The sequence below is a fragment of the Lonchura striata genome, chromosome 22 (genome assembly GCF_046129695.1).
Source record: "Lonchura striata isolate bLonStr1 chromosome 22, bLonStr1.mat, whole genome shotgun sequence".
NCBI classification, from domain to species: Eukaryota; Metazoa; Chordata; class Aves; order Passeriformes; family Estrildidae; genus Lonchura; species Lonchura striata.
In genome coordinates this window covers 5,122,375-5,134,592 of record NC_134624.1, presented here as the reverse complement: position 1 = coordinate 5,134,592, position 12,218 = coordinate 5,122,375, and the positions used below count along the sequence as shown (strand labels likewise).

Below are 12,218 nucleotides of genomic sequence, written 5' to 3'. Positions count from 1 at the left end.
AAATCAGGAAGATCAGAAAAGGGCAGTCTGGACAGCCTGCCAGCAGTCTGGTGGCTCCTTTGCACCAGCAGGTTTGGGAATGGCAAAGGAAGCCCCTAATACAAGGAATTCTTTCTATATCATACATTCTATGACAATTCCACATTCCTCATTCACCTTGGCAAACAAAACTTCCCAAACATAAAGCCCAGGAGTACTTCTTAAAGTGGAAGGAAGGGCTGGATTTCTTACAGCTGCAATACAGCTACATCACCTCTCTATCTGAGGCTGTGATGTTTCTGACCCCCAATGGGTCAGAATGGGGTTTAAGTGACCACAAAGGATCAGCATCATCTCTCCAGCTTTGGCCAATGAATCACAGGACAGTCAGTGACATGCTCTGATCCTTGGTTTCACATTCCTTGTTTCCTGAAAATCTGCTGGCAGATGCTCAAGTCCTGCTGGTGAGAAACCCAGAGGGCTGGAGCTGGGGAATGGCTCTGTGGCAGTACCTGGAAAATGCATCACCTTTCTGCCTCACTGGAAGGAACCATGAGCAACACCAGCACTCTTCAGGAAGAGCCAGTCCCCAGGACTAATCCACCTGACACAAAGAAACAGGAAAGGATGGCATTTTCTGAGGAGCATGCTGCATGCTTCCCACTGGGAAACACCATTCCAAGCTGTGTCCAAGCCACACTCTACCTGAGCAGCCTCCCTGGAAGGGAGTGTAGGTGTCTCACACCCTGCAGAGTGCAGCTAATGCTTCCTTACAACACATCAGGGAAAAAACAAAACATCTGGGACCCTCACTTGTTTCTGTGGATTCCACCCAGGGCAGCACAAAGACAGCTCTGGAGAGAGGCTTCTTCTCCCTTTCCGCAGCCAGAGGGGCACCTAGATGGAAAGGAACACATTTATGGCGTCCTAAGCTGGCAGAACATTCCCCGCGCAGGCTCACAGACAATTCCTTTGACCTGAGCCTTTGGCATTTTGAGGATTCCTTCCAGACTGGCAGTGAGGAGAGGCAGAGTCAGGGCTGCAGACAGAAGCACAGACCCCCCCTCTCCTCCCCACTGGAAATGTGCCTTGCACACAGGTTACACATTTACAGAGGCATTTTACGGCCAGGGACAGAGCTGCCAGTAAAATCAGCTTCAATTTACATCAGAACTCCACTTAAAGGTGTCTAATGGCAAAATTCCTTGAAAAGGGAGCAGGACTGAACCCAAAGTCAGCAGCAAACCCTTAAGAGGATTAAAGTACCTAGAGTTACATTAGTAAGGATTAAATAATAATAAAATCCAGAATTCTGGAAAGGACAGAAACCCTCTCACACAAAGGCACAAGCCAGATCCTAAATGGGAGTAAGGAAAAAAATTTTCCCTGTGGGCAAACTATTCCAAGACCACTCAGTTCACAATAATTTACTTCCTTCCCACAAACATTTGGCCTCTGTCAGGAACACAGGAGACATCGAGGAATACACTGGATTAACACTGTGCTTCCCATGCTTCACACAGGGGCCAGATGCCAAGCCAGGAATAATCCCAAACTCTCACAGGGAGGGGCCAAATCCCCTGAAATTACCCAGAAATTGGTGCCAGGTGCTGGCTCACCTTCCAGCTGGCAAGGGGCCAAATGACAGGTGAGAGGGCATGGAGCCACAGGCTCGTGCTTGCCTTCTCCATGAAGGATTCCAGGGCTATTCCAGCTCCTGAGAAGAGCTGCTAGAGGTGCAGTCAGGGGCTACAGGACTGAATTCACCTCACAGCAATTTTTAAGCTTTCAAGTCAGTGATCAGAGGAATCTATATATTCTGTGGTACTTTGTTGAAACCATGTGTCAGCTGAGTGTATCACAATGGAGATTTCAATGCACACCATCCAGGCCTGGATGTACCAGGTTTGGAAAATTGATGCCAGACTACCAGGAATTTACCTGCAGAAGGGAATAGTTTGGTTTAATTTCTGAATGAATGAACCCTTGTTCAGAATAGTCTGATGGTCACAATCTCTATTATTTTAAAAAAAAAATGTTTTGGGGAAATGGTGTTTTGGACACTACTCACTGGATACTGAGAGACATTATCAGGATGTTACACATCAAAGAATTTTCTTCTCCCTCAGTTAGACATATGCTCAGGTTGAACCCAAACAGCAAATTTCAGCCATTTAAAGCAAAAGTATTAATATTTTACAATTAACAAATCAGCATTGTGGAGCAGGATATTGAGGATCCATGATAGAATTCAGACACATGAGACAATGTAACAACACAGGCAGATCCTGTTTCATCCTGCCTCGCTCTGGTGTCACTTCGGGGCAGGTTCTTTTTTTGTAAGTTCGAAGTGTAAATAAATATAAGATAAAGAATGGTCGAATCAGTTTCTTAAGGTATTTCTCCCAGCAATCTGACAATGAACTACCTCAATTTGCACATTTAAAAGAATAGGTGCACTTGAACCTACATAACCTGTAAATGAGGAAAGATTAATCTTTCTATCAACAAGGATCTGAAGTTCTATTTCAAGTGAAAAAGTCCATTCAGCCCACACTGTGGAGTTCTGCATAACACACAATAAAGACAATTTTATTTTAAAGCCCCTTCTGGAGTAAAAATGGTTTGGCTGGGAACACACCATTCATCTGTCTCACAACTGCTTGGATTAAATGATGTAGCACTGAGAGTTTCATAGAAGAAAAGCAAATCTCTCCTGACTTTTTCCTACTCATATGTCCAGGACTAGAAATTATGTTCTTACTGTGATTTCCAGATGGGAACTCACATGGTTTCCAAAGTGGAAAGAAGTGGTGCTAGTTAAATGACTGAGCAGCTTTGAAGAAGAGATCCTGACTCCATAAAACCTCTTAATGAACAAAATGAAATTAAATTAGGCCAGGGGGATGCAGGACCCTCCCCCCCACAATCACCTGGGGAAATTAAGAACACAACCCGGCTTAGGCTGAAAGGAGAAGGTGGAGGGAAGGTGATCCCTGTATTCCTCTGCCTTTCTAGTTTATGAAGATCCTTAGGAGAGAAGCTACTGAAAATTAAAATACTGAAAATACTGACGTGTATGGGTTTTTTTGCTATTCAGGTTCAATATTGCTGAGATGTCAACCAGCAGCTGAACAGAAAAAGGTCAGGCTGAAAAAAGAATTTAGAATAATCCCTGGCATGACTGTTGTGCACCTTTTCTATTGCTAAATTCCAAAACACATTGGAAGATGGAAAGTGCATCCCTCACTGGATATATCAGAGATGTGTTTCTGCCTTCACTAAAACTCTCCTGGTATCTTGAGGACAAACTGAGGGAGGACCAGAACAGTCTGGGATTACTAAAATTCTTACCCTCCTTTTATTGAAATAAATATATTTATAATTTTCCTGCCTAGGAAGTCTGTTAAGAGATTTGTTTCCAAATATTAACATCCAGATTTCTGCAAACATGGTCTATTAGGGCAACATCTGAGAAAGAATTGCATATTAGCAATTTTCTATATAAAATCATCTGAAGATCGCAGAATTTTAGACAACTTGAAAGCCTCCTCTTCTAAAATCTGTGATTAAAACTAACCAGAGAAACACTGCTCCTCTCCAGAGCTATGGAACTGCAGGACTTGCAGAACATTACACCCTCCAGCATGTGTCCTGTTCCTGAGTACATCTTTACAGCTTGGATGGAAACACACTGGATATCCAGGAACTGTTCCCTATCTCACCCACCTCAGACAGAGGACAGGTCACAGAATTACAAAATATTCTGGGTTACAAGGGACCCACAGGGATCACCCAGCCCACCCCTGTCCCTGCCCAGACCCCCCAAAATCCCACCCTGGGCATCCCTGGCAGCGCTGGCCAAAGGCTCCTGGAGCTCTGGCAGCCTCGGGGCCGTGCCCATTCCCTGGGCAGCCTGGGCAATGCCAGCACCTCTGGGGGAAGAACCTTTCCCTGAGCTCCAGCCTGACCATCCCCATATCCTGGGGTAAATATCTCCAATATCCTGAGGTTTAAACTCAAAATTTCTTCACACTGAAAATCTCTGAACTAAGTTTCTTATTATTTTCTTAATTCCCCCTCCTGCACTGAAATTTATCACCCTTGGTCTCAGCCCATTGGTCACTTACATGTGCAGATCTTGTTTAGCAAATGGGAATCTAAAGAGACTTTGCCTACTTAAAATGCAAACACATTAGGAAAACAAAATCCATTTTTACAGTTCTCCCTGAGGAGCAGGAGAATTATTAAATAAGAGGACTGGGAAAATGAATCAGTCAGTTGTAAATGATTCATGGGTCATCATGGTGGCTGCACGTGGGTGTGCACACATACAGCATCCACTGTATCACACTTTTCACTGGGGAAGCGTCAGCGAGCACAACAAAGCAACACCCTGGGCTTTGCTCTGCTACCCTCCAGAAAAGAAAAAGAAATCAAAAGTTACATTTACTTTAAGGAAACATTTATGTTGCAAATTAATCAAGAAACAGAGATGCTAAAGGTCCTTCCTCAACCATAAATTAACACCAGCAAACCACCTCCGCATCTTCCTATCCCTGTCAAACTTTACAAACATCATATCCTGTATGAGTAAGGTGTGGGCAAGAAAACCTTAATTTTGACTATATTAATTTCATGATTTAAATTCACAGCCCTCCAAATGTTTTTGCACATGCAAGGCGTTAGCACTGTGCCTCCACAGTTAACATTTGCAAGGCATATTCCAGCCTACATCCCTGCTTCTAACCTTTCAATCCTCTTCCAAAAAAATTCCTTCTCAGGCTGAACTTTCTCACACTTAGTCAGAGCCCAAAGGGGAATATGTTTTTAAAATATCAGATCAATCTTTTTTATTTATGGGGTTCAGAAATATTTACTGAATATTCCATCTTGGAAAAAGAAATTGTGCCACTTCCTTTTTTTTCCTCACTATAACTGCAGTGGAGACACACATGGATGTACACCTGTGCCCAGGTGGTGAGTGTGAGGGCATCTGGCTGAGAAACTGGAAAGGAAAATGTTCTCTTTGCTGCCTACAACATCCTTAGACCCAGTGAACATCAGTGACCCCCTCCCACCAACTGTCCTGTCTTAGCCCAGCACCCAGATACACCAAGTAAGTAAGTATGAGCAGCTACAAATGGGGAAGAAGAAAGTAAATTAAGGGTGTATTTATATTAAATATATATTTTATTAAATTTTTAAAAGTATGGCTTCTGAAGATCATTGTGGCACCTCTTGCCATCCTATTTATCCTTAAAAACAGTTCTTTTTAACCCTGTGGCATCCCTGCCTTCCTTGGGATTTGCTCCTGAGCTGCCCATCAAATCAGACTGCGTGGTGACATTGTCTGACAAATTCCAATGACCACATTTTGCTTCTGCTACAGCCTGAGGGTGGTCTGAAACACCTGGATATATCCTCACCTGTGAGACGGTATTTATGATTTTCAAAAATTTCTTCCAAGCAAGGAAAAGGGGCTCAACACAACAGAAAAGGCAAGAGACACAAAGAAAAATCAGGCTGTGTTATTTGGGATCAGCAGGGATTTTGTGGGATGTGGCCCAGGAGTTATCAGTCTGTGGGGCTGGTCACAGTGAGCATTAACGTTCTCTGACAGCTGCTCCTGTTTATGCCAGGATTTCAGGCACGGGAGGAGGAGGCTGTCAGGGATGCTCTGGGCTTACAGACAGGCTCTGTATGCTGGGCTCTGGAGCATCTCCCAAAATGGGGAGGTCACTGGAGAGCTGTGCAGGATTAACCTGTTGGCAGGCTCAGCACTGGGATCTGCTTTTGAGGAACAGCACAAAATCCGGCTGTGCTTCTTGAACATAACTGCAGGTACATAGAAGCAGGAAACGGAGACAGAAGAGCCGGGATCTACCAGCAAACACCATGAGTGGCCTTCCAGCCTCCAGGAAATGTGTGTGAATTGCCACAGGAACAATTGCAAGTGCCCAGGAATGGAAGCAAGCAAAGCAGTAGAACTGGCTTGTGGTGGAGCTCTTTTTCAGCATTGTTTTCCTGCCCATCCCCCAGGCGCTGTCACAGTACAGCCAGGGAGCACAGCCTGCTTTAAATTGCAGCTTGCTTGTGATGGTCCTCAAAAAGGTGTCACCAGGGAAAAAATCACACCAAACCCCCACTGTCAGCAAGCTGTCCTGATTCAGCCAGCCTGACTGACACACTGGAGGTCAGGCTCCCGAAAGCACCACACCCTGATTCTTCCCACTTTTAACAGTGCTTTATTTAAAGAACCCAGGAATGGCAGAACTCTTCCCTAGACTATCAATCAGCACTACTCCCCCAGACTCCAGAACTCTCCCCTGAAAGAACATTCATGAAGTCCCAGATCACTAACCAGACATACCTGAAGTTAATACATCAGCTGTACTTTGAGATACCTTCAGCTTTTAGGCAATCCTTCCCTGCTCACTTCATTGTGCATTTTCTGGTTTCTTTCCCAGGGCACAGAACTGCAATCCAAGGGTTGTGCCCAGCACTAAGTAGGCTGCAAGCCCAGGGACCTGCACTTTATTCCACTGACACCCATTGTTGCCTCTGGCAAGTCTCTTTCTGTCCTGCTGCTTCCTGCCTGCCTACAAAATTCCAAACTTCTCTGGGAAGTGATTCCAGACTCAGGGCTTAGAACTACTATGGACTGAGAGCACTACCTGCTGTATCTGTTAACATTTGGTATTTTGATATTGAAAGGCCATTGCTGAGGTGAAATGAGGCAAGTGTCAGTGTCCTATTAACATTTGCCAGAGCAACCTGAGTTCTGCCCTGGGCTGGTCTGAAGAGGCAGAGAGCACTGTAAGAAAGAACAGCAGTGAGCAGGCACAGCAAGGCTCCAGTGCCTACACACTCTCAGGTGAATTTCATGGACAACCCTAAAACTCAGTTCCCCTTCAAGCTCTGCAAGCCAGTTATTGTTACTCTGAAGATGCTCCTGGTACCTAAGCTTCTCTTTCCTTCACAGAGAAGGATGGTACCACACTCCAACAGGCTGCATGTTCCAGCCACAGAACTAGAATCCCAGAAGGGCTGGGGTTGGAAGGGACCTCTAAAGATCACCTTGTTCCACCGCCTGCCATGGGCAGGGACACCTTCCACTATCCCAGGTTGCTCCCAGCCATGTCCAACCTGGCCTTGGACAATTGCAGGGATCCAGAGGCAGCCTCAGCTTCTCTAGGCACCCTGTTCCAGGGCCTCCCCACCCTCCCAGGAAACAATTCCTTCCCAATATCCCATCCAACCCTGCTCCCTGTGATTCTGTAGCTGTGCCCCCAACCTGGGACATGTACAATGAACACACCCCACTGGACACCATCCACTGAACACACCTCACCCCACACCCTGGCACAGTGCAAACACCAGATCAGGTGAGAGGAGCTGCCACTTCAGTCGTGTCCCTGCCCCCACGGGGCCCTGGAACCCCTCTTGCCCCTGGGTTTATTCAGCAACCTGTCCAGGTGCCAAAAATGTCCTATGGAATGTGAGCAGAAGGAGGGAGACTGTTTGTCTGAGTTTGTAACTCCCCTAAACATGACTGGAATTCTCATGGAGAATGAGAGCACAAACCCAGCCCAAACACCTTCCCTGAGGACTTCCCAGAGTCCAGAGCAAACTACACAGGCATATGAGCATTTCAGAAAAGACCTCCAGAGTCTTCTATGGGAACAGTCAGTAACCCAGATATCAAACTAGCCACACCTGTCTAGGAAAAGATATTAAATAGACAGTTTTTTCCAAAATCACCCTCTTCTCTTCCATGTCCCTGCCAGTTAAAGTTGGCAGCAGTCAGACACGTCTCTTTAACACTTTAGCACTGTGGGTTGCATTGTCTTCTTCTCTCTCATGTGGCAATTGTGGTCTTGGACCCTGAGCCAAGGCTAGAAAAGGAGCTCCCAAAGCCATGCAGCCGTGTCCCTGTGAGCACATCCCCTCCTCACCACCACAGAGCTGTGGCTCTTCAAGAATGGGTCTAAAAAAATAAAGGGAGCCCCAGAGACACCATCAATTGACTGGAAATCCTAAATACTGAAAATAATCTACTAAATGCAACAGTTTTTCCTCAAGTGAGTCTTCAAAGTGCTTTCACAGCTGGAAAGCCTAAACACCACTGTCCCCCCTTTAGGCAGGCAGTGAACAAACAACAGCTCTCAGCTGAGTCCCTGCTGCCCCACAGCTCCCTTCCCCCCAGGAAGAAAAAGGGCCAGGATGGGCCTTCCCCAACAGCCCCTCTGATCACAGCCCCTCAGACCTGAGGGCAAGGGCACATTCCAGCACAGCCTCACTCCCAGTCAGTGCCTCGTCCTCCCACAGCCCAGGCTCGCTCACACACCCAGGCTGTGCTTCCCACAACAGAGCTGGCTGCTCCAGGGAGCACAGCACAGGAACTGAACCAGCCCACGTGCTCTGCACTGGCAGCAGCTGAGATGTCACCTGGCACATGGGGTTGCCTTCATCAACACTTCTTGGGTGACCACTGGTAGCTGTGAGTAACAGCTGGCTCCAGCAAGTGACCATGGAGAAAATCTGATCAGCTTTTCAAACCCTGCAGTTTGTGATGTGAACTAATGTTGTATAATGTAATTACTATGTGAACTAATCCAGGGCCCCACTGCTGGTCAAGTGACTCCTCACTCACAGGTTTAGGATGGATGCAATCCATGCCCCACAGAGAAGCACAGGAGAAAAAATAACATCTTCCTGTATCCCTTAAATACTGAGAAATTTTGGGAGAGGTCAGCAAACCACGCCTGCAGAGATCATGAATGTAGAGGCTCCCAATGAGATAGAAATAGCAGAGGAAGACTGGAACAATGTAGACATCTGTAAGAGAGAGGGTGTAAACAGCCAGATTGGGTCACAGAGAAACAGCAGGGCAGCAGCAGGCAAAGCAAAAATAGCAAGCAAGGAAAGATAAATAAAAAATTCCTAAAATATAATGAAGAGCAAGCAGACTGACAAGGAAACAAGAGAGCCATTGAATGGAAAAATGAGAAAAGAGATGCAGAAGCAACTGGGGTAGGCCAGGGATTTGATCCAGCCTCAGAGGGGAAGGCACAGGGAAGAAAGAAGAGAGCTGAGTTGTTTCACTACAGCACAAGGAAGATAACTGTGTCAGGAAATTACAACCATGTGCACTTAGGCAGAGCAGCACTGGCTCAGCAGTCTCACATCCCTCTGCAGGACAGGGGACATGTCCAGGCTGTCCCTCCAGCAGGGCACGGCCATGGTGGATCCTTTCCCTACCCCACCATTCACCATCTCCCAATTCTGGTGGCTTGGTTTTGCCTCCATCTCTTTCAGCTAGATGAGACTGTTTTGGAATATGAGCGTGGCAGGTAAAAAGTAATTCCTGCACAGAGGATGGGGCTGGACCCTGCATGAAGATGGAAGTATTTCCTGTCCCTCCTACTGCTCCATCTCCAGTGCCACCACAGCAACTCCTCAGGAGCCAGGTGTAGGGAGCAGCTGCTTCTGGCTGTTCTCTCCCAGACCTCTGCCCATGATCTTCCCTTCTCCCCCTGTCCCCACGACCCAGACATCACAGAAGAGGCATTTACATCCACAGAAATCTTTCTATAGCTCCAACAACATTGAGTCTGCCCACACAGCAACAGTGTGAGCCCTCATGTCTTTTTCTGTCTTCACACCTCACTCTGCCCTATCTTTTCCAGCCAGAAAAGTTCCCACAACAGGTGGGAAGGGGAGAAGCTGACTTACAAGGGAAAAAAAATCTCTTTGCACAAAGTGGTTCCCAAGCTCTGGCAAAAGTACCCAATATCTAAACAGCAAACCCAGGGTGCACACAGCCTAGCCCAGAACATAGCAGTGCCTGCCAGCAAAATGTAGAGCAAGGGAGCCAGGAGATGAGCCTGGAAAGCCTTAAAGTATGTAAAACACCAACAGGTAGCTGAGCAATGACTGAAGGAGAGACACCAAAGGAGGTGACAGGAGCCTGGGAAAGAGTTTCCATGCCCTGCAAAGAGCTGGACTCTGTCAAGGGAAAGGCTCAGCTGCAGAGCCCAGCTTCCCCTGTGAGCAATACACTGTGTGTACACACTAATGTGGGATGGCTGCTTGCTACTCAGATGTTTCAGCTCAGGGCTGAGGATCTCCATTCTCCACCTGCAGTGAAGTCAGTCCTGCTTCCTTTTGGAGATAGAAAGCCAAGACCCCTCCTATGCTAATGCCAATTGTTCACCTATCACAGAATATGGTGAAGAAATAACTCAGAAAAGGTGGTCTAGTTTTACTTTTTATTTTTCTTTACTATTTGTCTAACATTCCTATACCCACCCAGGGTAAGTTTGGTGCTTCCAAGCTGGTGTCTGCAACCACCAATGTTTGGAACTTACCTTTCCAGTGGGGAATCATGGCTATCACCTAACACATAGCAAAACCCAGGTGGGCAAAGGCCTCAGGAGATCTCTGGTCTAACCTCCTGCTCAAAGCTGAGTCGGATCCAAGCTCAGTCCTGGTTACCTGGGACTTTACCCAGGCTGGTCTGGTAAATCCCCAAGGATGCAGGACACAGCTCTCTGGACAGCCTGCTCCACAGCACGAGGGAGCGCTTTTCCTTCAACACAGCCTCCACCTCTCTTCTCTCCACTTCATGCCCATTATCTCTCAGTTCTGCCACCGGGGACTGCCTGGCCCCACCCTCCCACCCTCACAGGGCCATGAGTCTGTCCCCAGCTCCCTCCGCTGCCCCGGCCCTGGGCCGGCTCCGGCTCTCCCTCCCGGGGCTGGGGCACACACCCCAGACTGCAGGTGTAGGCTTTAGAAATCATCCAGGGCTGGTGTCTCACAGCCGCTAGAGGCTGGCAGTGCCCTGCCCCTCCCGGCACAGGAGGCAGGGCGGCTCCGCTCACGGTCCCTCACAGCGCTCAGCGGGCAGCCGCGGGGCACCGCGCCCCCCTCGCGGGGGGACAGCGACAGCGTCCGAGCTGCTGGGCCGTGAGGGGCGGCCCCGCCGTGCCCCGAGACCCCCGGCCGTGAGGGGCGGCCCCGCCGTGCCCCGAGACCCCGAGCCGTGAGGGGCGGCCCCGCCGTGCCCCGAGACCCCCGGCCGTGAGGGGCGGCCCCGCCGTGCCCGCCCGCGGTACCCCGCCGCCTCACGCCGCCGCCATCTCCGCGGCGGGGCCGCCCCCTGCCGGCCGCCCGCGGTACGGCCCCGCCGCAGCCCCGGCCCGCGGGACCCTCAGGGAGGGGGAGCCTCGCCCGGCCCGGCACGGCCCGGCACGGCACGGCCGGCCCCTCGCGCCCCGCTGTACTTACTGCCTTGTGAGGCTCCTTCCCCTGAGGCAGCTTCGGTGTCTGCAAAGAGAAAAGAGCCGCGCTTAGATCCGCCGGCCGCGCTGCCCCCGCCGCCCCGCTCGCTCCCTCGCTCTCCTCTCCGCCGCTCTGCCCGGCCCCCCGCGGGACGGAGCGGGCCCCGAGGGCTTTACTGGGACTGCGAGGGCGGACATGGCCCACGAGGGCTCGTGGTTAAAGCGCAGCTGCCCATGGTCATGTAATAGTCTGGGCTGGAAGGGACAGTAAAGCCCATCTCGTTCCACCCCCTGCCATGGGCAGGGACACCTCCCACTGTCCCAGGCTGCTCCCAGCCCTGTCCAGCCTGGCCTTGGGCACTGCCAGGGATCCAGGGGCAGCCACAGCTGCTCTGGGCACCCTGTGCCAGGGAACAATTCCCAATTCCCAGTATCCCATCCATCCCTGCCCTCTGGCAGTGGGAGCCATTCCCTGTGTCCTGTCCCTCCATCCCCTGTCCCCAGTCCCTCTCCAGCTCTCCTGGAGCCCCTTCAGGCCCTGGAAGGGCTCTGAGCTCTCCCTGGAGCTTCTCCTCTCCAGGTGAGCACCCCCAGCTCCCAGCCTGGCTCCAGAGCAGAGGGCTCCAGCCCTGGAGCAGCTCCGTGGCCTCCTCTGGACACGTTTTAACAGGCAAGTGCTGTGAACCCAGGAAAGCCAGCAGTGAACAGCGCACCCGGCTCAGCTCCCGTGGGATTTGGCACAGCCGGCTCCACCACCATTCCTGCCCTCCAAAGGCGGTGATGGCAAAACCTCCACCAGAGATGGGCCACAAGAATTCCCCCAGGGTGATTCTATCCGGCTCTTACTGAAAAGCTCCCTCCACTGTCGTGTGGGGGACTGCAAGAAGCACACAGCAGAGATCATGTTCAAGCCCTAAATGAATGCAACAGGCAAAGCTGCAAGCTGGAAAA

The 12,218-nt window shown here is 49.7% G+C and overlaps 1 protein-coding gene across 3 annotated transcripts in view; it reads right to left on the bottom strand.

Moving 5' to 3' along the window:
- Positions 1-12,218, bottom strand: part of ZNF618 (zinc finger protein 618) — a 150,474-nt gene that overhangs the window by 45,863 nt on the left and 92,393 nt on the right. For 2 of the 3 annotated variants that reach the window (XM_077787854.1, XM_077787856.1), the window contains exons 6-7: positions 11,275-11,313; positions 793-876 (exon numbers count right to left, since the gene is read on the bottom strand). In XM_077787854.1, coding sequence (XP_077643980.1) covers positions 793-876; positions 11,275-11,313 — 123 coding nt within the window. The remainder of the gene's footprint in view (positions 1-792; positions 877-11,274; positions 11,314-12,218) is intronic. The other variant, XM_077787855.1, reaches the window with a different exon arrangement.